At 42.5% G+C, this 26,214-nt stretch overlaps 1 protein-coding gene across 2 annotated transcripts in view; it reads right to left on the minus strand.

The window, feature by feature from the left end:
* The window catches only part of fam189a1 (family with sequence similarity 189 member A1), a 110,021-nt gene that overhangs the window by 49,016 nt on the left and 34,791 nt on the right, over positions 1–26,214 (minus strand). For both annotated transcript variants that reach the window (XM_028956578.1, XM_028956577.1), the window contains exon 2: positions 21,352–21,408. In XM_028956578.1, the coding sequence (XP_028812411.1) occupies positions 21,352–21,408 (57 nt within the window). The remainder of the gene's footprint in view (positions 1–21,351; positions 21,409–26,214) is intronic.

Here is a 26,214-nt window from a genome sequence, read left to right on the forward strand (position 1 = left end):
TTATTCAATAGAAATCCACCATCAGTGCTGGTAGGGGACTGCATCACACACACACACACACACACACACACACAGACACACACAGATGTCTGAAGTCACTATAAGGAGATACAATTTGAAAATGATCTGAACAGCAGCAAAGTCAGCCCCTGCACAGTAAATATTGCACATGCAAAGTGTATATAGGGGGAAAAAAAAGCATTTTATAATTTTTCGTGTTAAATCTAATTTATTTACAGTGTTACCTCCTTGTGTTGGGGGTTGGAAGTGTCATGCTTTTTGATGCATTCCCCATGCATATGTGATAGCTGAGGCTTGAGAAAACAATTATTTCAGTTTTTGCAGATTATGTGAATCTGAAATTGATGCTTTTTTACTTTAGGTAGCACTATGCTACAATTATGTCACTATGATTGAATATACACCCTGGTCAGGAAGGGTGATTTCACTAAACTACATAAGATATCTAAAAAGACAATCAATCACTGTATTCTGGTATAATCAGTTCAAAATTATTTTTCTGTTATCCTTCTTCCTTTTTAATCTTGCCCCATGATGCCACCTGATGCCACCATGAAAATGCTGATACGTGACCTTCTCCAATGTGACATGCCTTTGTCCTCTGCTTTTGACCCATGACAGGCGCCCGGGGAGCAGTGTCTGGGGACGGTAATTTGCTCAGTGGCACCTCAGTGGCACCTTGGTGGATCGGGATTCGAACTGGCAACCTTCTGATTACGGGACCGCTTCTTTAACCGCTAGGCCACCACTGCCCCGCATGCATGGTTGGCATTGATTTCATGGCAAATTAAGCTGATATACAGTCTTCAGGCCAAGTCAACAGAATTGATGGGGCTTAATATGACAAATAATGTTCGGTCTTTCTTTTATTGAATACTGTTGGAAAGTACTTCTGCCCGAAACACAGGCCAGATCCCTCCAAGGCATTCATTAGGAAAGATTAGCACATGGGTAATGGTGCTATGCCAGTGCAATAAACCATGAAAACAATTAATATTGTTTGTGTGCTGGAGCAATTTGAGCAACATGCCATTGTATATTTACTCATGTTCTACAAATTCAAGGGGAAAACTTGCTGCACAGCAAGAGGACGCCAGTGGACACCTCCAATTTACGCCACCCTTTACTATTCTGGTCATAGCCTCCCTCTGTCACTAGTGGCCGCCACCATTCTGGTTTCAGTTTGGTTTTGGATCTTTATTCGGATCTATTTATTTATCTATTTATTTTTCTATCTATCTATCTATCTAGCTAGCTAGCTAGCTAGCTAGCTAGCTATCTATCTATCTATCCATGTGTGAAAATTATGTCTGGAGCCCTTAACCATTCTTTCATAGTTGGAGCCATGGTGAATAGAGTCACTGTTGTCTTGAAAAAAAATTATTGATTGATGAAAAAGTGTGGTCATTCAGGAGGTTAAGGTAGTCTACTAAACTGACCAACTGAAACAACCCCAGATCATAACACTGTCTTCACAGGCTTGTACAGTAAGAATTATACCTGATGATTTCCATCACTCTGGAAAATTCAGGACTCATCATATGACATGACCTTGGTTCTCCATAGAAAAAAAGGCTTTTTTATGATAATGTTTTACTGACACACAGCTGCTTAGTGCATGGGGAAGTGCTTTCACATTCAAATGTAGCCTTGAGTTCCACTGTCCATTTTTTATTAATCTAACAAATGTTGTAAGGTTTTTTTGTCCACATTCTGACCCCTTCTGACCACATTTTTCAACTGGTTGAAATAATATGGAGGCCTATGATTAACTTTTCATTTCATTTCAGTGATCTCCTCAGTTAATTTAACCTTTCTGAAACACAGTGACCATGGGATATGGCTTCTAACATCAGTCACATCAGTTAAGATTAAAGAACTTTTGAATATCCTTGCAAGATATATTTTATTAATGTGGGTGTCAGAAAAAAAATCCTAGGAGCTGACAGTGGATAAGCAGTGTGTTAGAATTTATGCCTTTTGAAGCTCTTAGCTTCAACTTGAGAGACGATCATTATAATATCTACAAGGTTTGGAGTCCATGTCTGAATGTCTACAAACAATAGGAGGAATCTATGGGTTTGTACTAGGTCCTCTCCTTTTCTCCCTCTACATGAGGTCATTGGTGAGGTCATTTCCGCACATGGATTATCCCACCACTGCCTTGCCGACGACACACAACTCATTTTCTCTTTTCCTCACTCAGATCTACATGCTGCTTCCAAAATCTCTGTATGTCTAACTGACATCTCATCTTGAATGGCAGCCCATCACCTCAATTTCAATCCCACCAACTAATATTCATTCCAGCAGATTCTTCACCACATCAGGATCTTGCTACTTACCAGCACACCTCACCATCCTACCTCACAGCCCTTATTACACCTCGCACTGCACCTAGTATACTCCGAGCCTCCAGTACTGCTCACCTGGTCCCCCCATCTCTGAAGGTAAAAGGAAGACACTCATCTAGACTCTTCTCTGTCTTGGCCCCTCGGTGGTGGAATGAACTTCCCCTTGAGGTCAAAACTCAGTCACTGAGTATTTTCAAACGGCAGCTCAAGACCTTCCTCTTTAGAGAAAATTTGTATTAATTTGTACCTTCTTATTTTCTGACTTTTATGTATAGAAACTTTTTATGTATAAAAAATTGTATTCATAGTTGGGGGGTCCTAGTGAACCAGAATTGTAACATGGAAGCACATTGTATGTCACCTTAAATGTAAATGTAAATGTTAGCACGGTGAATCTGATGCTCTACTGCTGTAGTTTGTTACTGTCATATATGTACATTGCAGGGGCCTAGCGGTTAAGGAAGCGGACCTGTAATTGGAAGGTTGCTGGTTTGAATCCCGAACCACCAAGGTGCCACTGAGGTGCCACTGAGCAAAGGACCGTTACCACACACAGCTCCCCGGGTGCCCACTGCTCACTAAGGGTGATGGTTAAAAGCAGAGGATTTTCACTGTGTGCACTGGGTGCTGTGGATCACTTCACTTTCACTTTCCTAGACATTGTGCCCTGCCTCTATGTCCAGTTTGTAATGACCAGAAAAAAAAAGCAAACCCGATGATAGAAGCCTGATGATAATAATAGAAAAAAGCAAGCCTGATGACTGGCCACTCTCACACATGCAATTTCCTTATTCTGAAATATGTATACCCAGTCCATTCACAAACATGTGTGAACACAAAAAAACATTTATCATTGTATTTTTCAATTAAAAAATCTGCCATGTCATGTATGGACCTATTGGGGTACTCTGGATCCACGTCTGGAGCGGAGTTTGCTGTGAACCGTCTTCCCGAATCCTCATTGTGTGATCCTGGTTCCTGCCTGTATAAAAGTGCCATGCTTGTACCACATCTTTGTCGGGTCATTCTATGCGGTATGTCTTGTCTCTTGTTATCATGCATGTTCTGTTCTATGTTTTGTAATGAATCCCCCTTTGAGTACAAGTTGTGCGAATGCACCATCTTTGCCGGTGCCAGAACCATGAATGCTCTCTTGAATCAAGGTGGTGGGTTTAGCTGTTTTTAGTTGTTTTGTTTGAATGAACTGCACCTCCTTCTTCTCGGCAGCATGACACGTGAAACCTTGGAATTAAGTTTAAATAAGGCCAGATATTTAAAAGACAAACAATATGAACACAAACTGAACACTAATAAGGACAGACAGGATACACTGAGCAGTAAAGCCCCTGCATACTGATCCCACACGTATGCAGGTGTGCCGAAATCCTGCAGAGTAGAGGATGCCAAACCAGACACGACTGGCCCCATGCTGTCGCCTGAATGCCCTTGGCTGTAGACAGAACCAGTGGTCTCCACATCTGCCTCAGTCTCAGATGCTGGCAGGAGAGCTTAGCTTCCATTAACAGCGACTCACCAACCAGATAAACCTTCTAGGCAGCCGGTCCCAGGCATCCCAAACATTGATCAATACGCCAGTCTGGGCTCTTCTCTATCTGGCCACTGACCAAATCAATAGTGGCTTTGCATCAGGCAGTAGGGACTGTCCTCCCCCTGTTATTGTGAGAAGTTGCCTCGGAGAAGAAGTCTCGGGGAATCCTCTTGTTGCTGCTGTTGTTGAGTTGTGGCTCAGTGAGCTCGCAGCAATCGGCTGCTAACAGCAGTCGATACCATTCCAGCGCGAATAATACTTACATAGATCGACTCCCTGCAGTCATTAGCTGGTGCGAAAACGCGTCTGCGAGTCTTTCTCACCACTCAGCGGAGGGGAAGAAAAAACAGCCTTTCGCCGTAGTCGTTCACTGGCTGCCCTTTACATACCGAAACACAGCTTGGTCGTGTGTCGTACAGTCTACATGATGAACGAGCACAGATTCACCCTCCTGACCAGGTCACGACAGGCCATGACAGGTCACGACAGGCTGGTCGCGAGAATATCAGACCTATTAGTTTGATATTTGTCACCCGTCATGAGGTTTGTCCTCACTGCGCATGTGAGAATAGAGAAATGAAGTACAAGCAGCAGCAGCACATGGAGGTTCGGCTTGTTGAGCTGTGGCAGCATAACACGTATGTTCTTTTTTTGTCATTTTTTCCCACATTTCTAACATGTAGCCATACACGCTGCCACGTCTTTTTGAATTTATTTTACATGCAATTTAATCATAAAATTTGTCTTTGGTGCTTACCGAACGACTGTAAAAATCGTACAGTGTGTGCCCAGCTTTACGATGTTCTCCTTCCACCAATCTCTGTTCTGCAAATCCTGAAGACGCAGCAGCAGGGAAATACAGCTCAAGGAAATATGTGGCGTCACATGGTATCTAAGACCCCGAAGCCTCAATGAATGAGGAACATCAATGTTTGAATTTATTACCTGCTTTTCACAGGGTAAATGTGGCTAAAACACAGCCACAAATCATGCAGTCTTTGTAATGGCAATTTATAGCAATAATCTTAGTGGTAAAAAACATCTGGACTTGTCTTGAAATATCAAATAGAAAAATTTGATTTTGTTTTTCTTGTTGGTGTCAAGGGTGACAAAAAAAAATCACACTCAGAGGGGACTTTCAATCATCTTAATTAAAGCTGAAAAAAAAACTCAAATGCAGCTCCAATGTCTTCCCCTTTAATTGCGACGGCAGTTTCGTGTGAGATAACAAATCAAATTGTTTTTCCCACAGCCTCCCGAAGGATTTAAAAATCCACACCGCAATCAACAAAAGAGCTCTTGTTAATCATAGGAGCAATCTAAGGGTGACAAGCCAGCCATGCAAATACCTGCAAGGGTGACCCCAGGACACTTTTAACACTTGGCCGCCAACAGCAGTCCATTTTCCCCCTGTTGTCATGGTGATTAGTTTCTTTTATGCCCCCGTAAAAACCAGAGCTGCTGGCCCCGCCCTCACCCCGCCGTTAATATTGTCAGCTTGCTAATCAGCCCCGCCCAGAGTTGCTTAATGAGATCACCTCATGCCCGGCTAACATCTTCAGACAGCCGGAGACCATCTGCACAGGCTGCACTGCTGGGGGTGGAGAGAGGTAATCTCAGACCATTAATATTAATGTTGATAGAAAATGAATATTAATTAACGCAGCCACACAACATTTGCACTTGCACTTCACACTCTGTCTGATGCTTTGACGTAGTTGCAGCTTGTATTGCTGCACCTTCTAAGTGAGACATGAAAACAGCTCTGGCAAATTTAAGCTTTGCTTCTTTTCTTTTTTTTTTCACCTTCTTCTGTCCAATTAATTTTCTTGATATGTAATCCCTGTACTTCAGACGTTAAATGTCTGTCTGTCTCCAGAGTGCAGTTTGGATGAAATGTCTTTTTTTTTTTTTTATGAAGACATGCGCAAAATAAAGAAGACATTTTACAAATAAAAAAGAAAAGAAAGAATATGATAAGGGTTCCTGTCTGTGCATTTCAGCAGCAGAAGCAGCTAATCAAAAAAGCCAGTCGCCAAACGAATCCATCTGAGTACACAAAGAAACGGTGCCAAAGTAAAAACGTGCATAACATTACTTTACATAACAGGATTAAGTCCTTTAAGCAATCAGTGGAAGAGGAGTTCTTTGTGTGTGTGTGTGTGTGTGTGTGTGTGTTCGTCATCCGGGAGACACAAAATAAAGCTGAAATATATGATGGCGGGACACCCGAAATGTTCTGAATGCACTCGTGTGGGAAGGCTTTGGCAGGATCTGCCTCTGAGAACAGCAAGGAAACAGGTTTTAACACAGAAAACTGACAGCTCTGTGAAAACAAACAACGTGAACATTAAAAAATAAAAAACCTCCATTCCCCCAATATCCTGATGCTTCCAGATCTGGAATAACAGGTACTAACCTGTGGTAGTAGGCTGGTAGTAGCCTAGTGGGAAACACACTCGCCTATGAACCAGAAGACTCAGGTTCAAACCCCACTTACTACCATTGTGTCCCTGAGCAAGACACTTAACCCTGAGTGTCTCCAGTGCGACTGTCCCTGTAACTACTGATTGTAAGGCGCTCTGAATAAGGGCGTCTGATAAATGCTGTAAATTAATTGTACTAACAGCTACAGCTATTAGATTAAGATATGTATTTCATTTCAACTCTGAGGTTTGATTTGTTCACCTCTGAACATTTTCATTTGTTATCAAAAATGATTCATGATTCCAGTTTTCACAATTTTTTTAAAATCATGATTGAATTAAGACTAAAAATTCCCTCTTCATGGGGTCTCCGATCCCAATCGAATCTATTCTCCTTTGTTGTCCCTGGCTGGTGGAACAACTTGCCTTGCTCCATTCGACTAGCCGAGACTACCACCACCTTTAAGAAACATTTGAAATCTCACTTGTTTAAAAAGTGTTTAAAACGAGTCTAACACTAACACACGCACACACACTCACAGAAAACAACCAAAAATTGCCTAGCACTTAACAACTCCCTAGCATGTTCTAGTCTTGACAAGTTAGGCCTTATCAGGGCTCTTAGTTTTGTAACTCAAAAACTATGGAAACTGAATGAGTTTCCAAAGTCGCTTTGGATAAAAGTGTCTGCCAAGTAAAGTAAAGTAAAGTAAAAATGCAATCCTCAAATCCTTCAGTCATATACTGACTACAAATTAAGATGATTCTCAGATGCTAAACATTATCAATTTTTTGATAACATTTTGGTAATATAATAATAATTTGACGTATTAGATCAGTCAGGCAAAATCAATATATAACTGTTTTATAATTCTCTATTTCAATATTTTTGAGAAGGTCTTGCCCAAAAACAAAACCAACAGTATTTTTTCTAAAAGCTCCTGGTGTGCCCATTGTCATGATCCAGTCCGGAAGGGGCAACTCCGGGTCTGGGATTCGGATTCGGAGATTCGTGTTGGTCCTGTGCTATATTTCCTGATTGTTTTCACCTGTGTATGGTTGTATAAAGCTGCCCTGTTTGTCTCTGTTCGCTGTCGGGTCATTGTTACTTGAAACCAGCATGACACCCATGCCTCTATGCTAGCTTTGCATTGATTATTAATCCCATGTGTATTTATAATGCCACTCCATGTTGCTTGTCTGTAGTTGTTTGGATGACACTGCTCCACTAGATGATTCACTCAGAGTCTGAAAAAACCCTCCTGTCCCCGTGAGCGGCTGCTTTCTTCAGACGTAAGGTTAGGGCCCTTCAGTAAAGTCCAACACTCGAGTGTAGCCTCAAGTGTGAGTTGCGAGAAGGTCACGCGGTAGATCACAACACGCTACACCGCGTCACAAAGCTTCAGAGGCTCTGGCCAGAGAGCTTCCCCTGGCAGGCAGTGCTGCAAACTGTCACTGCTCTACGCTGCCGGGGACAGGAGGTGACAAACTGCCAGGCAGGCAGCTGAGGAGCCACACAGTCAGGAAAGGTGCATATCATTTGTATGATGATTGTGACGGTTCAGCGTCAAGGTTGTCAGAATTTGACTGTGTGAGTCATGCCGCAATTTCAATTAATGGTGGAACGCATAAAAAGAATCAAAATGACACTATACAGTATTCGAGACCATTCTAAAGTACAGCCCAGTTCTTCCATATGATAATTATTAGATTGATTGATAGACTAATCATGCAAAACAACAGTAGTTTAGATCAATGTGTAATTAACTGTTAACCAACAATGGTCGTTAATAATGACCAGGTTTAATTAGTGCATTCAATACATTTTATTTCAATTTGGGGGAACACTGTGGAATATCAACAGGGTGCGATACCAGCCATTGCCACCCTGAAAAGGAGGTTGCTTGAAGAAGATGGTCCCAAGGTGGGGAATGACTTGATGAGAAAAGAACTTCTTCTGGCTCCTTCTGGATGCATCTGGTTTATCTACGTATACACCCACTTTCTAAATCTGCCCAGGTCACAGTTGGATCTGATTCTAGCAAGAAGACTAAGCACACAGGAGACACCCCTGGGCAGGGTATAAGTCCATCACTGTGTAAACACACATACGCATATCAGGATCAAGCCCCGCCCTGAACATGGGGAGAATAAGCAAGGGTGGTAGTAGCCTAGTGGGTAACACAAAAAAAAAACAGGTTGAAACCCCACAACCCTGAGTGTCTCCAGGATGACTGTCCCTGTAACTACTGATTGTAAGTCGCTCTTAAAGTTAAAGTGAAGTGATTGTCACTTGTGATACACAGCAGCACAGCACATGGTGCACACAGTGAAATATGTCCTCTGCATTTAACCCATTACCCTGAGTGAGCATTGGGCAGCCATGACAGGCGTCCGGGGAGCAGTGTGTGGGGACGGTGCTTTGCTCAGTGGCACCTTGGTGGATCGGGATTTGAACCGGCAACCTTCTGATTAACCGTTAGGCCAGCACTACCCCAATTAGGCCAGAACTGCCCCTAGATAAGGGCATCTGATCAATGGCATAAATGTAAAATCAAACTCCATCCAAAAAGCACCTAGGTCTGGTTGTTGAAGCAGCAGCACTAATCACGGCACCGCCGTGCCAACCTGGTTAGAGCTGAAAAATGAAAATATCTCATACATAATAAGAAGAGTTGCCAATAACTGCAGGTCCTGGTAAAGAGAATTTAAAGAGCAACATTAACGTATAAAATATTTGATCTGTTCTTACCTGCAAATGTGAATCACTCATTGATTCGTTAATGGTTTGTTCATTCAGTCATCAGTAAATGGATTGTGCCATGTTTTCATATGCACAACTCCACTTTGTTTCAGTTTTTTAAAATGTCACATTAAACATTTACTGAAATAGTCAGAACTTAACATCCCAAGCCGTACACGCTCTCAACCTGCCACCCCCGCGTCAGCGTTCACACACACCTCCTCTTGTAAATCCACGCCTTTCTAAACATGTATTTACACAGACATTAGCTCTGGGAAGCGCAGACACCCAACACACGTGCAAATACACCTTGGGCCCGTCAAAAGCACTTATCCATGAAGGCAGCTGAATTCAGGTGAGGGAGCGTCACGCTGCTAAGCTGGATGGAGAATGCTAATGGGAGCGAAAGCGACAGACAGAGGGAGAGAGAGGGAAAGATGAACGACTGAAGCAGAAGCGACCGTGAGTTTGATAGACGTGGCACGGTGGTGACGGAGGGTAAAAGCCAAGCGCACCAAGGCCACACGGGGCCCAAAGACTCTTCCTCATAAAAACGCTGTCTTCCCAGGCACCACACAGAAAAGTAAAACAGACGAGCGATGATTACCATCCAGAGCTAAATGACGGAGATGAATCTTCAGAACGGGTCTGCACTTCAGCAGGGAAATCACGTTAGTAGCGAACGCTGCAACTGAGAGCAACAGATCTGCAGGAGGATAGACAATCCATCCATTACCTAAACCCACTTACCCAGGTATCCAGAACCAACAGGAACAAGACCTCCAATGCATCCTCAAGGGTATCATCCCCACAAACACATACATGGGCTAGACTAATGTCCTTTGGACAGAAGGAGCAAAGGGAGCTGTAACCTATCCAACAACGCAACACAACAACTAACACGTCTAGTCAACAAAATCTTCAAAGTCAAATTCTACTTTATTGTCATCTCACCATATACAAATAAGCAGAGAGATGAGATTCCAAAGCTGCAAAAAGACATAACTCACAACACAACACACGATAAAGGACTTGTCATGTATAGTGCAGGTCGAGACAAATTAGACAAACCATGTTGACAAGTAGCAGCAATATGACAGTATATCAGTGTATGGATGTATTTAGTATATAGTGTATATGTTATATAATATACTATGATTATAATGATAGTAGTAGTAGTGATATGACATGATATGATAGTATAATATAAATATAATAATAACACAGCTACAGTGAGAGATTAAAGCGCAGGTTGCAATACTTTAATTAAAAGTAACATCTTTCAACTTTCATCTCTCAACATCTCCTTAAATCAACAGATACACAGTTGAAACTTGGAGACAATTTTGTGGTCCAACAAGTCAATGACCGAAACACACATCACAACTGCTTACAGAATAAATTAAGCAGGCTGAACATGAAGCTTACTGATGTCTGTTCGTCAAACAGGCCCGACCTCAACCCTAATGTAAATTAGTGGACTACATTTAAAACTCAGGTTCTTGCCAGGAAACCAACTAAATTTAAGTAAACTAATTCTGCCAAGTATCCAGCCAGAGTTATGCCAGCAAATTAACTCAATCCAAATTCAGTTTTTATGTGCAGGATAAATGCATGTAAACTGAATATTAAATAAATATATAGTATGTGTGTAGGCTAGTGTTGATGAAGCGATCTTTGGATGCACTTTCTTTACAATGAAGTGTGTGGTCAAAGGACATGGAACAAATCAGAACGTCTACTGTGTCTGGAATGGATGTATAGCGTTTACACTGAAAAAAATAAACCATACCTGTCGTTTGTTTAATGTGTTTTTCCAGTTTTTCATTATAGTTGTTAAAAAATATTAGTTTGCTTATTTAAATTAAACTGTCTAATTTATGCTTATGAGTATTTTTTTTGCTTTACTATAATGCTACTGACAGCAGGTTTGTTTGGTTTATTTCCATTATGGCAATGCTAATTATGTGTGACACATTACAAGTTTAGCGTGTTCACAGTGTATAAGGTAACAATAATATAATAATAAGATGACATTGTATTAATTATGAAATGGGTTTGACTAAAAGAAAATGTTGTTTTTGTCTGTTCTATTAGGTACTTGTATTATATTGACTGCGTTGAATAGAATTGCATTAATAAAAAAGGAGACAAAAAATAAAAATTTCATTAAATTTCATTTCATTAAAACTAGACAAATTGTCATGAATAATTCTGACTAACATATGACTAAAATGCTCAGACATTTAGTCCACTGAAACTAGACTAGACTAAAATAAGTCTGGACATGAATAAGACTAATAAAGACTAAAATGACAGCTTGACGCAAAGACTAGACTAAAATGTAATCAGGCTGCCAAAAACAACTAAAGTGTAGGCCTAAATACTCAGACTAGTTTGAGTCATGTCTGCTGCAATGGGAGGACGGACATGATGTACAGAGGCAGGGTTATCCTGGCCAAAGTGATTTAATGCAGCCATAAGCAACGCCGGATGGAGGAGGGACACAATGGTCCTGCTGTTTATGGTTTCCTGCTCCATCCTGAGAGACCTAGACAGAGGGGGGGAAGTGTTTGCAAGTTTGGTCTAAAGAAGCAGGATGAAGCGACAGCTTGAGTGTTGGAAAAGAACCCCCCCCCCCCCCACACACACACACACACACACACACACACACACAAACAAACAGAGTTGGATCTCAAATGTTGATGGTGCCAAGCACTGGCAACAGATACAAAAAAAGCTCACTGTAGCTCTGCAAAGTTTCTTGGAGCCTCTCTGGTCACTTACATAATTCTCCTGAAGGCCATCTGCACAGACACCATTGCTGGTCACCGGGAGGCTGATATAAGGTGCGACTGTAATGCCAGGCCCCTTGCCAACTGCTTCCTAAAGAGGAGGCCTGATCAGTCCCAAAGCACCGGAACAGTGGCACAGTGCGGAATGTACCACTGCAGTAAAACACTGCGCTATACCACAATGTACACTAAACCAACTACACAATGGCAGTAGTGGTGGTAGTAGCCAAGTGGGTAACACACTCGCCTATGAACCAGAAGACCCAGGTTCAAATCCCACTTACTACCATTGTGTCCCTGAGCAAGACACTTAACCCCAAATTGCTCCGGGGGGACTGTCCCTGTAACTACTGATTGTAAATCGCTCTGGATAAGGTCGTCTGCTAAATACTGTGACACAAATAGTGCTTAGACAGAAATAGAATCACATTTTAAATGCAATTATCTGGTTTAGTGAATTTTAAATAACCTTTAAAATAATTAGCTCATGTGCACTAGAATTTCCTTGCTTGCCAAAAGTCATGTTACTTGACATATGATGATGACAATAGCATACTAAGAAGTCATGAAGATCAACTGAAGAATCTAAAAAGAATCATGAAAACTTCCTGTGTTTACAAAAAAGCCTCTGTCAAAATCTCCATTGCCTCAATAGTGTACGAGTGTCCAAATGTTTAGCCATTTTTAATACCTAAGAAATGTAAAGAAATTACCTTCTATCAGTTGGGGCGAATTTTGGGGCAGTGGTGGCCTAGCTGTTAAGGAAGCGACCCCATTATCAGAAGGTTGCCGAATCCCGAGCTGCCAAGGTGCCACTGAGCAAAGCACTGTCCCCACACACTGCTCCTCGGGCGCCTGTCATGGCTGCCCACTGCTCACCAAGGGTGACAGTTAAAAGCAGAGGACATGTTTAGTTGTGTGCACCGTGTGCTGTGCTGCAGTGTTTCACAATGACAATCACTTCACTTTCACTTTTTTAAATTTGAATTTACATTTATGGAATTTATTAGACGCCCTCATCCAGAGCGACATCCAGAGTAGACTTTGGTTCATTACAAACCGTGTTTAAATAAACATCTTTACATTTTACACTGAATTAAACCTGATGGACTGTTTCTCTTCTCCTCTCGCTCATCCTCGGTCTGTGTGCCCTGGCGCTGTGAGGAACATCTCCCATCAGAAGGGCTCAGGGACGCGGGCTTCCTGCTGAGAGCTTGGCGACATCACTGTGAGCCCAAGCCACTAATTAGCTCATTTTCCTAGTAATTAGCTGATTAAAATGAGCTCTTAGACCTCTGCGCCAGGACAGCAGAGTGCAGCTCTGCACACACACACTAGAGCAGAGAAATAGAGACACACTATTTTACCAGTTTGAAGATAGAAATTCCAGCACACAATGGAGGAAGAAATGTTCCCATTGTTGCTGAGCTGGTTTGAGATCATCTTCATAAAGTGATCTATACGAGGGGTGGGGGTGTCCCTCCTGATCAGGACAGAAAAGGTCATCACTTGCAATCACTTTTGTATTGATCTGCAGTCACCTTCCTTGTAAGAACATGTTGAACTGTCACTCGTGCGGTTGAGATGTTATTTGGATGATAAGCTCTGATGAGCAGGGCGGGGGGATCCAGCACCTGCTGCTTCACTTCCTGGAAAGCTTGTCACCGCCTTTAATGTCAAACTGTGATGAACCAACGGCACGCTGTGACTCCGAATCATTCGCGTAATCACATCAGCACTTTCTAGTCTCAGCGAAATATCATCTTCCCTGCAAAGTCAAACATGCAGGTTTATGAGAACAGAGTGCAGAATTAAAGCAAATACGGCTACAATTTAAATAAATATATATTCCAGGAGGAAGAGATATAAAACACACAGCTGCGTGGCTGAGAGATTAAAGGCTGATAATCACTGTGGAAACATGTTGTTTTTTTCTCAAAAGAAAGAAGGAATGTACACACACACACACACACACACACACACACACACACTGTGTGTGAGAGAGTGATAAGAGAACCTGTGTGTGGAAAATTGCCCCATGCTGATTAACGGCCCAGTACCTCTGTGTACCGCTTCTTCTCTGATCACACAAGGTTCTTAGACTGGCAGAACACACACACACACACACACACACACACACACACACACACAAATCTGACATGTAATGAGTATGATGTTATATGGTCTTCAAGTAATTCTCATTTTATTATTATGCTATTACTAAGAAAACTGATGCAACATTGTAGAACAATTCATATTAAATACATATGCTTAAAATAAATATCTATAATTTTTTGTATCAATACAGTGACACAGTGATTCGTCAGACTCCAGTACGAACTCTGCAGAACCGGACCGGCGGGTACAAAATGTTCCGAGAGAAGCGTGTGTTGAGGATCGACCCTGCCGGCAGCCTCCAGTGCGCCTGGTGCCAGTGCGCGTACTCCAGTACCTCTGGGTTGCCTAGGAGACCGAAGGAGAACGATGCTGGCCGTGTATTCACTTTTTCTTAACAGAGAGAGAAATGACTGGTTGACCACACCTGGCATTTACTTACAACACAGAGAGACAAAGACGTGTGTGTGTGTGTGTGTGTGTGTGTGTGTGTGTACACTCTTTCTTTCTTTCTTTTGAGAAAAACAACACATTTCCACTGTGATTAGAGTGCATATAGAGTACATATAATATTGCAATGTGTGGAGAAAAAGTGCTTCTATTAGATTTCTATGCTTTATGAATTCGTTCATTAAATATTAAACTATCATTTTTTGGTCATTCGAGCAGTATTATGACACAATAGAAAACATTGTGGCCTCATAACTTCCAAGGTTGGCCCTGGCTGTGTGTGTAGAGTTTGCTTGCAGCCCCTGTGTTGATGTGGGTTTTCTCTGGGTTCTCTGGTTTCCTCCCAAAGCCGTCCTTTACATGTATTGATGACTCTGGCACCTACAACAACGTGATAAATGCTGAACTGTAGCCTTTTTGTACCAACATGGTCGCAAATTTGCTAAATGTGATTTAGTAATCTGGAAATATCCCAGAGCTATTAGGCATCCATCTGGCCGGAGTGAACAGAACACCTCTCTCTATTTCAGTCGCTCTTTCCTTTCAGTGTGTCCAGTAAAATGAAAAAAAAAACTTCCCTCACTAACAACAGTATAAATAATTCATCCAGGACCTGAGTTCCTTCCCTCTCCCAACACAAGATTGCTCTCTGAAGACAAGACAAGCAATCCGAGTCGGGCTGGAGGTGAAAAGATCCTGTCAAAACCGTCGTTTCCAACTCCGTGTCTTCTGGTCACCGCAACAAGACTTCAGACAGGATGCTCTGTACAGAAGTGTGCAAATGTAACAAGTGTTACAGGGCCAATCTGCCCTGGTGCCTCGGACAAGATGCCCTTGTACCTCATAGCTAAACCCAACACAAACACAATCTGATACGTCAAAATCTATGTCTGATATGTCATACACCGCTGATGGTGAAATGGAAAATGGTGACGTAATGAGGGCGGGCTGCACCTGAGGGTATAAACGGATTTGGGAAGGTGTGTATCACAATTGTATTGAACCACAACACAAGATCATAGATATTTCAGACATTACACACACACACACACACACACACACACACACACACACACTTCTGTAATATTGTAAGGACAAAACAAGAACTATGAATAAGAGGTCTTTTTAAATGTATTAACCACTATAGATGCCTGAAGCTCAGTAGCCAGAAGCAATTATTTCCGGGCTCTTTAAAATGAAAACTATTAGGATTTATTTTGGTTAATAACCATTTCCCTCCTTTCTTTTACAGAAACATCATCTTTGAAACATCAGAAACATCATCATTGAAATATGCAGTGAGTGCAATAAATATGCAACCACGGGCACATGTAATCCAACCCCCCCGACACACACACACACACACACACACACTCACATGCATGTTTCTACTCCATCAGTGAAAAGGTTAATGAATGCAGTGGTGGGAAAACCGGGAACTGTCTGAGAGAAAGAGCTGAGCGGCTGTTGACAGCGGGAAAGGCCATTTGCCACCGTACTAAGGTCCCTAGAAGGTTCTCGCTACACCACAAACACACACACACACCAGACGGTAGTGCTGTATACTGCATCTGGGGAAAATGTGCTTACTTCCAACTTTCAGCACTTTCAGGTCTTTGTCAGATTGGTGCGGAGCTGGAAGTGTAAGAGGCACAGGGCTCCTCAATGCGGCGAGCGCATGGAGACACATTTTGGCAAGGTGTCTGTCCTGGACCAGTCGCACACTGAAGATCCTCTCTGCTTTCCGGCACACAACGACGGCTGCCTTCGCTCGGTTCATTCAAACGCAACACACAAAGAGCAAAAGAGCACCGCACATCATTACAGACACTGACAGACTGACGTGGTGGACACTTCGTTTTTCTCTCGATCTGTCGGGCACGTGACCCCGGAACAGCAGGAGTTTAATGTTTTCTTTCAACTTTTTTATATATATATATATTATATATATATATCCTCTCTGTTGTTCACATATGATTATGCATCAATGCGATGGGTTTTCTGCATTGGTGCAGTGTGGGTTGATGGACTGCGGCGGTATATTATACAATATTATAATATATTATATTATAATATTATTATATATATATAATATATATAATATTCTGCCGCAGTCCATCAACCCAAATTCACACTGGACTAAACAAAGCATTCACCAAGGACCAATGTGGAACTCTTTAGTGTAGAAGATGTATTGCTGGTACTTGATCTTATATCTCAATGATTTTGGAGACGTTTTTTAAATACTGGCATAATATCTAAGGACGAACTGTTTGCAATACACATAAAATAGCTGCCATGTGTTTTTTAATAAGGAGTGGCTTCCGTCTCTAGGAAGAGTCCTGGTGTTTTTCTTCCACTTACGTGGATGATGGAGGCCACTGTTGGTGATGATGGAGGACCATCAAAGCCGCAGAAAGTTTTCTGTAACCTTCCCCAGATTTGTGCCTCGAGACAATCCTGTCTCGGAAGTCTACAGATAATTCCTTTGATTTAATGCTTGGTTTGTGCTCTGACATTAACTGTCAACTGTGAGACCGTATATTGGCAGGTGTGTGCCTTTCCAAATCATGTAAAATCGAGTAGATTTGTAACATGACAAAATGTGGGAAAAGTGATGCGCTGTTGTCAGGATCCGATCTGGAAGGGCCTACTCCAGATCCGGGTTTCGTGGTTCCTGATCGTTTTCACTTGTCTCCCTGTTCGGTTCGTCGGGTCGTTGTTTGGTGATATTTGCTCCTGTTGTGTGTTTTATTGTAATAAATCCTGTCTCGTGACATTGTGCGCATGCATCCTCCTACCTCGTCATGTCCAGCCATCGTGACAACTGTATATATAATCTGTTAAGATTTAATACTAAGCAGCTAATTAAAGCAATTCCATGTAAAAAATAGGAAAAAGTGGGGAGTGTTCACTAATCAAGTATGATTTCTGGATTTTCAGAAAATGTTTATCTGGTGTGTCATTATTTGTGACACCCAGAGTAATTGATTCATTGATTAATTAGGGTGGAAGTAGCCTAGTGGGTAACACACTCGCCTATGAACCAGACGCCCCAGGTTCAAATCCCACTTACTACCATTGTGTCCCTGAGCAAGACACTTAAACCTCAATTTCTCCAGTGGGGAGACTGTCCCTGTAACTACTGAATGTAAGTCACTCTGGATAAGGGCGTCTGATAAATGCCGTAAACATAAATGTAAATTAATTGATTGAATATGTAATATCAAATTACAAAATTGTGTCATTTGTTTTCATAACATTATTAAAAGAACTTTACAATATATTCATTGCATGTAGAGTGAAATGTTTTTGTTGTATGTTGATGATAATGAATTTTACCCATGGTCACCTAAAAAAAAGGATACAGTCCAGAAGCTGATTCACCATAAACAAACAAACCATAAACCGTACTTCTGAAAAGTATCTTCATTTATACACTCAGTACTTGTTTTGGGACTTAAAAGTTGACCCGTTTCAATTAAATTGCAGAAACAAATGACCTTTTGATATTTTACCACACCTTGATATGATATTTTATTATGTTGAGATGCAGGAGCGTATTGTCATAAATGCCAATGTACATAAACTCAAACAGCCTGAGATTAAGACCGAGCGCGTCCACTGAAGCCTTTTCTGCTGAAAGTGGCGTTTCAGGGTGCATCATGGCTGCAAGGTCACAAGGTTCTCCCTCAACATGCCTCTGGAGCGTGGAGAAGACAGTGCGCCAGGACAGGTGTACTACAGAGATGGAATTAACATAGATGTGACCTGTCTGACGTTGCCGTAACAACTGTCTACGGCAGCCCCAATCACAGCATGGAGCCAGTACATATGATTCAATTTACCTGTGTGTCAAATGCTTGCTAGAAATCGCGAGTCACATGATTTGTCTGAACAAAAGCTGTGGCCAGGGCGCCGGCATGGTGAGGGTGCAGCGAGGCTTTTCCATTTAAATGAATTGAATGTGTTGTATTCAAGGCTCAGACTCACAGTAGCTCCCATTTGGCAGTAAAACTGCTGACAGTACGGAGCGTTATAAAACTGGGGTTTTTACTCCACATGCAGCATACAGTGAATTTAATAAACCATCTAACGTCTAATAACCGTCTTTAGCTGAGATTATATAGAAACACAAGTATGTTAATGCATCAACTCCAGTTAATTAGCCAGTAGAGCACCTTATTGCCACAGGTCCCTATTTTGCAGCTGAAATGTGGCTTGTAGCCAGTTGGTGGTCTGCACCAGATGATCAGACAGTCGGTGGGGTGTCGGCTAATCTGTCTGGTTTTAAGGGCAGGCGGGGGACAACTGAATAATTCTGGAGATAAAGTTTCTGTCGGGGAAATTCGGACCCACCTTTTCTCCCTCTCCTTACTACAGGCTGATTAATAATACACACACACACAAAACATGGGTAATGCTATTTGTCTGAGTCTGTCCTAGCACATTACTCCACACACACACACACACACACACACACACACACACACACAGTCTCTCTCTCATGCACTACAGGGTGTTACAAACACAGCCCCATGGATAATCAATAATGACCTTGGAAGCACCAAGCTCCACCCTCTGTGTGTGTGTGTGTGTGTGTGTGTGTGTGTGTGTGTGTGTGTGTGTGTGTGTGTGTGTGTGTGTGTGCGTGCGTGTGTGTGCGTGTGTGTGTGTGTAATGGGCCTGAGGAGGTGTGTATCAGATGAATTACTATCTGATGGGAGATGCATCGGGCCAGTGTTACAGTAGTAAATTTACAGAGTGCTCAGGCAGTGGAGTCTCACACACACACACACACACACACACACACTTCAAGATATACCACGGAGAACAAAGAATAATTAGGCAGAGTTCTGGAGAGTTTCCCTTTACTCTGCTGACAGGAACATGTGTTTCTGTGCAGGTTCACCACCAGAGACCCCAACAAGCAGGAGCCACAAACTCAAACAAGAGATTCTCACTGACACACAACTATATAAAAGATTGATTAAAATGAGAAATGTGCTCTGATGTATGTAGTTTATTAAATACCCTGCTTCTGACTGTTTCCTAGTCAGGATTCTGGAACTAGAAGAGGTTCCAGACAGGACAGGTAATCGTCGGTAAATTTAAAGTTTAAAGTGTATTTTCTTATCATCCTGCAGTATGATACATATTGCTGTATCCTGACATTTTGCGTTGATTTGTATGTAGAAACGCTCTAGTGCAGTCTGCTGACGTGCGTGTTACAGCGGCAGGGTTAACAGTTTTTACAGCCCGGAAATAAGCTCTGCGTCTCAGTCTTCGCACAGCACGGCAGAGGTGACGGAACACAGCAACTAATGCTGAAAGACTGGAAGGTGAAAGAAGAGATTTCTTTCCCCGTAATATCGCTCGTCGAGCAGAGCCCCCATACGCCAAACAGCATGTATATACATTGCATTTACATTTACAGCATTTATCAGACATGCATATAAACCACCTGAGGAGGAGGATGGCCGGCGTTTGGAGCGCCTGTATTTACTTCATTACTCCATGCAGTGCACTCGGAGCAGATTTCCATGTTTCGACAGAGGGTGAAGGGAAGATTCATGTCTGCATGGTGGGAGTAACTGAAAACCTGAGCAAGAGTGTAGAGATGAGCAACAATTTAAAGTAAATGCGTGGCATGAATAAGTATCTGCCCAAGTCACCGATGACACAGGATGACAAAAAGAGGCGAGCCATCCATGTTCACTTCTTGACCCAACATTGAGATTATGCATTTTGTCTTTTGCATGATGGTTGCGTCATTTCCTGTGTCCCTTATTTAGCATCTTTTCATGACAGAATGTTATTTTGGAGACTCAGTGAAGCATGTTGGGGTAGAACAAATTGTGCAGTATTCGACCCCGACTTGTATTACAAACCCTCGACGAAATTTGAAATGTCACACATATAAATGAAAAGTATCAATTGTCTTTGGATGAGGGTGAGTTGTTTTGGTAAAAACCACTCACTGAAGCTATAAAGCAGAGAGCAGTATTTACAGGCTTCCCTTCCTCTGTGAGCCACCATCCACACACACACAGTTACACATACAGGAAGGCATCAAAAATTCATGCCTCACCCCAGCACTGTCCTGCAGTTATGTATGAGAGCCCTTCCTGGCTGCCTCTCTCACGTGGCGTACATCGGCAACGCACTGCTGGGGGGTGAGGCTGGGAATTCTCACATGACAGGCAATCACACACACATCCTCACATCCACTCCACTCACACAGACATCAGTCACCATGCCTGAGGAAGAGGAGACTATTACACAGCTGAGCGGCTCCGCAGAAATGCAACACGCACACAATGTCCCAAAAACATCATATTTGTGTTCACACACACTGCACGCAGCAACAATGAGGACAGGGACTGAAGATGATGACGATGAATCAGCAGCTCATCACAATTGTAGGTCACAAGATCCACATCCCACAGCCTGAGGCAGGAAGGCTGCCAGTACAGAGGAGGACGTCTCCTGGAAAAGGTCATTACAGGACTCAACACACACTGACCCTAAATAGACACTGTTGCTCAGGTAAAATAACGGCAACATTTAACGCCACATAATCTGAGGATGTGTCATATTTTTTATTCCATTCCTTGCAGTGGCTCCCATGAACGCGGTCTGTAGTGTGAGTGAGAGTCATCATGTCACCCGAGAGAGACAGTCTGAAATTCAAGGGCTGATCATCACTAACAGAGTCCCTCAGAGCCAAAACACTGCATGATGGGATCACGCCAAATCACCAAAAATGCAGGAATAAGTTAATCACATGGCACACAGAGTACACTGCTGAATACGAATAAAAACAAACCCTTTTCACCCTAGTGTGGAAATGACTGAATCAAGCTTAACACACACACTAAGGTCCTAAGTCACTTACCACCAGAGAGAGGGGTCTCTTCCATGACACCACACCAATGAGGCCAGACAGCAGGACCTGAAAGAGAGCAGAAAGGAGACATCGTTATATGGCTATATTATATGGTTATATTTGACATACGAGTTCCCCTAGCCTGTCTATGGTCCTGCAGTGGCTAGAGATGGTGATATGTATAAAGAGTGTTTTGGTCATTCTGCATCACCGTTCAGAGAGCGGCAGCTCAGATGGTCGGATCTGGAATTTATCCCCTTATGACGTCATAAGGGGAAAGGTTACCTCCCGTTCCTCATGCTTTATCCATCCAGAGAATTTCCCGCCTCTCCCCTAAAACATTATCTCCAATGAATATCATGTGAAGCATTTCACTTGCTCATTGATTGGAGGTAAAAATCCAAATGTACAAATGTATTTTTAGTTCTGTCACGTGAAACTTTGAAGAACCACTGGGTTCATTTTGATTTTTTCTGTAAAAACGCAGACACGACTTCCTGTCTGCACCAAACATTGTGGTTGGTGAACGGTGTTGATGATGTCATTTCTGCGAATCCCCCCCCTCAACTTCTATAGGCCGCTCTCCTCCTCGTCCCGCCTCTATCCTCCTCATTAGCATTTAAAGCTACAGACACCGAGACAGTGCGTCCTGGAGATATTTAATAATGGGACTGGATCAAAGTGGCTGTAATTCTGCACCATGGCTGAATTTCGTAAAGAGACTTCAGATACAGTATTAGGGGACCTTTAAGACCCACAGGTGCATCCTTTTTCATTTGGGTTAATTAGGACAATCATTTAAGTTGCCTTCGTCCTCCATCTCCTGGCTCGCTGATCTTGTTTCGTGTTTCCAGCCCACATGCTGAGCTGATTTTCAGGTATAAAGAATCACTTTCATCCGTCACCCAACGTGGTTGCACTGATGTTTGAGGCTTGAGCCATATTTACAGGTCCAACTGAAGAAGAAGAAAAGAAGAATCTAAGGAATAACGAAGACCTATGCTTTTTAAAAACAAATAAATGAAGATATTTATTTGACAAATGGATGTCTGAAAAAGATACTTATTGATACCAAAAACAACTAGTTTTATCTATTTATGTAAATCCTGAAGATACATAACCTCACAATAGTGAAAGAGAGGCGGGTTTATCCTGCAGTGCCCTACGTCTCCAACGCGGGCTGAGTTTACACACCTTCTCTGAAATCACTGCGATTCCTGCAGCCTCCAGCTCTCCTCGTCCCCATCACTTCCTCTCTCACCCTCCATTAAACAGGAAGCGCTCCCTCTGCGAGATTCGCTCACACCTTTTACCCTGTCCTACCCAGCGGCTGTCTTCCAGTCGCGCTCCCCCTCCTCCCTCACGCCCATGAACTGAGCAACGCGCCCGTGGCACGACACACACACTCTCACACACACAGTAAATACTGCGGCTCTCTACGCCACTTCATTTATGGGCCTAATTATATTTTATGTGAATTAAGGTATTTTTCCCCACTGTGTTGCTCGATTCGTTGCAGTGAGCGGGATGACAGGGTGACAGCTTACGATAATTGCCTGGGTTAATGAGAAATAAGCAGGCCGCAACCACATATATCACCCAACACCAATCCGCAGAACGAATGCGCAGAACACGTTGGACCCCGCAGTGTAAACCCAGATGCTCCTTTGTTTATGGCCTTATTTACCTCGTCGTACCTGCATAAAAACGCATATCTGGAGGGAGGAGGGTATCATCTGGATTTTATTTGTGGTCCCTTGTGGAAGAAAGATCAGGAGGATTGGGCACAGTGGTAATGTACTAACGCTGCCTTCCTAAATATCGAGCATCTTCATCAAGCACATAAGTGTGGTTTCGGTGTGAAGGTCGGGAGAAACGTCATTTTGGTGGCGGGAGGCTTCTGTCTTCAGCGCCGTTTTGATATGCAATACTGATCAGAGCCTGGAGACCAAAGACAATTTGATTTAAATGATAATGAGATGTCTTTGTTAACTCGTGCCAAAGTTGACTTACATTTGTTTCCCATGCTTGGAGGAAGATGATCATTTTCAAGCCAAGACCCCCCCCCACACACACACACATACACACATCGTTTTGTGTGTGTGAGAGTCGTGAAGGCTCTCGTTTTCTATTTGCTCTCATGAATTATTGATCCAACATTCCAACTATGTCTGGTAAAGAAAATAAGAAGAAGAAGAGTGAGGAGGCAGTACAGCAAAATGGATGAAGTGATGGTGCTGGGGGGCCATGTCCCTCGTCTTTATTTTAATGACGGACCCAGACCAGTCAAGTGCAGCCCAATAAACCATTCAGCCAGTAAATCTACTCTGTAAGCATGACACACACACACACATACACACACACACACACACACACAATGTACCTGCAGACACCTGCAATCCATCAACAACCAATGATACAACCTTCAGCACCCAATAAAAGGGCCGTGCACATGTTGAGATATAAAGAGAGTCACATTTCCACCCTGTGCCCCAATCCCACAGTGTCCTGCAGGTCACACTTCCTGCATCCAGACTTCACGACACCGTAATATTAAATCCCACACATATTAAATCCCACACAACATACAGACACAACATATGTTGAATATCTCAAAAAGGGTTGTAGTATAACAAATCAGTTGAGTGGCTTTAAAAAAAATGCAACAACACACAATTAGCACAAAAACGCAACCAATTACAGCTCATTACCAGCACAGACAAGCTATTTATTCATTTGCAGGAAACACTGATGGCGCTTCAGAAAAACAGCGACTAGTCCAGTAATGAGGCTGGGAGTGAGCCCAACACACCTCAACACAACAAACCATACAAACACAGAGCCAGCAGCTTTCCCGTTCGAGAGGCTTTTCACACTTTTCATCCCTCTCCCAGAAAATCAGGACCGCCATTCACTTGCAATCCAAAATTCTTACACCCACCCTGGATGTAAGAAACTGGAGTATTATTGTATAACTGGACTAGTCATTACTGGACTAGTCGCTGTTTTTCTGAAGGGGAAGTGGGGGCCTAGCGGGTACGGAGACAGACCCGTAATCAGAAGGTTGCTGGTTCGAATCCCGAACCGCCAAGGTGCCACTGAGCAAAGCATCGTCCCCACACACTGCTCCCCGGGCGCCTGTCATGGCTGCCCACTGCTCACCAAGGGTGATGGTTAAAAGCAGAGGACACATTTTGTTGTGTCACCGTGTGCTGTGCTGCAGTGTTTCACAATGACAATCACTTCACTTTCACTTTTCACTAAAGAGCAGCAATATCAAATTTTAATAAAATTTTAATACTTTTAATAAAAAAAAAACTGGGAACGGCGTTACTGAGAGATGAGGAACAAGGCAGAGATCATGAGAAAGCAGACAGAAGAGTTACGCAGAGGGAGATGTCTTTAATTTCATAAAAAAATAAGGATAAGGATAATCGTACACTGCCATTCAAAGATTTGGGGTCATTTAGAATGATCTTTTTAGAATCATTGACAAAGCTGACAAAATCCTGATGTATATGATGCACCAGACACTCAACTTGTCTGAAATCCTCTCTACACGTATGCTGACGTTCCATTCATTAGCAGCCATTTCCAGCTACCATGGTCCTTAACATTTTTGATCAACATTTTTTTTCTGAAATCTTTTGAAATGTAATGTATACAGACATACACACACACACACTCGTCTTGTAATAGAGCCTTTAAAGAAAAGGCCTTGGCCTTTGGGGGGGCGGTGCGGATGGAGAACAGGGCGGAGGAGGAATATTCAGTAGAGAGGGATTTGTGCCTCGGTTGCTCTCAGTCCCAGATTATGAGTATTAGTGTCTCTTGGTCGCTGAGAGAAGAGAGGAGAGGACAGGAGCCCTTCAGGCCTCGCGGGACCTGAATCGGTGGGTAATTTATGTGCTGGAGATGAGTTCTTTATCACCTGCCTTTGTGTGACTTCATTCACACCGACAACTGGCGGTTTTATTAAAATGCCCCTGGTGCACTCCTGCTTTTTAATATTCACAGTTAGGGCTGGCAATATTCCCTGAGATTGTCTTGATTTATCATGATAGACACTGTATTATGAAATACAGCTTTAGAAAACACAATATGTGTTATAGAATATTGCTGTTCATTGGCTGCTCCAGTCATAAATTTAATTTTTTTACATGGGCCAGTACATGATTTGCATTTATTTGCATTAGTGCATTAAAACTGCACTCTCATCGAAAGGTCACCTGTTTGACAGATTGACATTTTGTGGAAAAAAGTATTTAAATATCATAATCAGTGTATACATTGGGGGTGATGGCAGATACAATATAAAATGTGCATTAGGACTAGCAGCTACTTGGATGTGTGAAGTGCTAATATGATATTTATTATACACTGTATATTGTATAATAAGGCTTGGACACACCTACTCTATAGAGGCTATGAAGGAGGCTACTTTAAAGAATCTAATACAAGAAATATATTGAGTTTTTGTTCAACAGAGTGAACCAGAGTTGGCTCTCTTTGCCTTTATGACTGCTCTGCACACTATTCTCATCATCATAGATACTCATTGAAATGAGAGCATGAATAGTGAGTAGAGATCAACACAGGAACTCTTTCAGGACTGTTGGAAAATCATCCCCATCATTCAACCCTACGATGGCTGTGAGAAGCAAAGAGTGTGATGTCACTGAAATAATTTGCTGCTCTGAAGACTTCAATATTAAGCATTTTGTTTTGCTCACAATCCTCGTTGACTGCATAGCCTATAGATCATACACAGCAACTTGCACTGCAGCAATGGTTTAACATTTTCAGTCAACCGGGGAGAATATTTCAGGTTTCTGCAAGATGTAAAGTGTCACGATTGGTTGCAACTGGGAA

Source organism: Denticeps clupeoides, chromosome 16, assembly GCF_900700375.1.
Source record: "Denticeps clupeoides chromosome 16, fDenClu1.1, whole genome shotgun sequence".
NCBI classification, from domain to species: domain Eukaryota; kingdom Metazoa; phylum Chordata; class Actinopteri; order Clupeiformes; family Denticipitidae; genus Denticeps; species Denticeps clupeoides.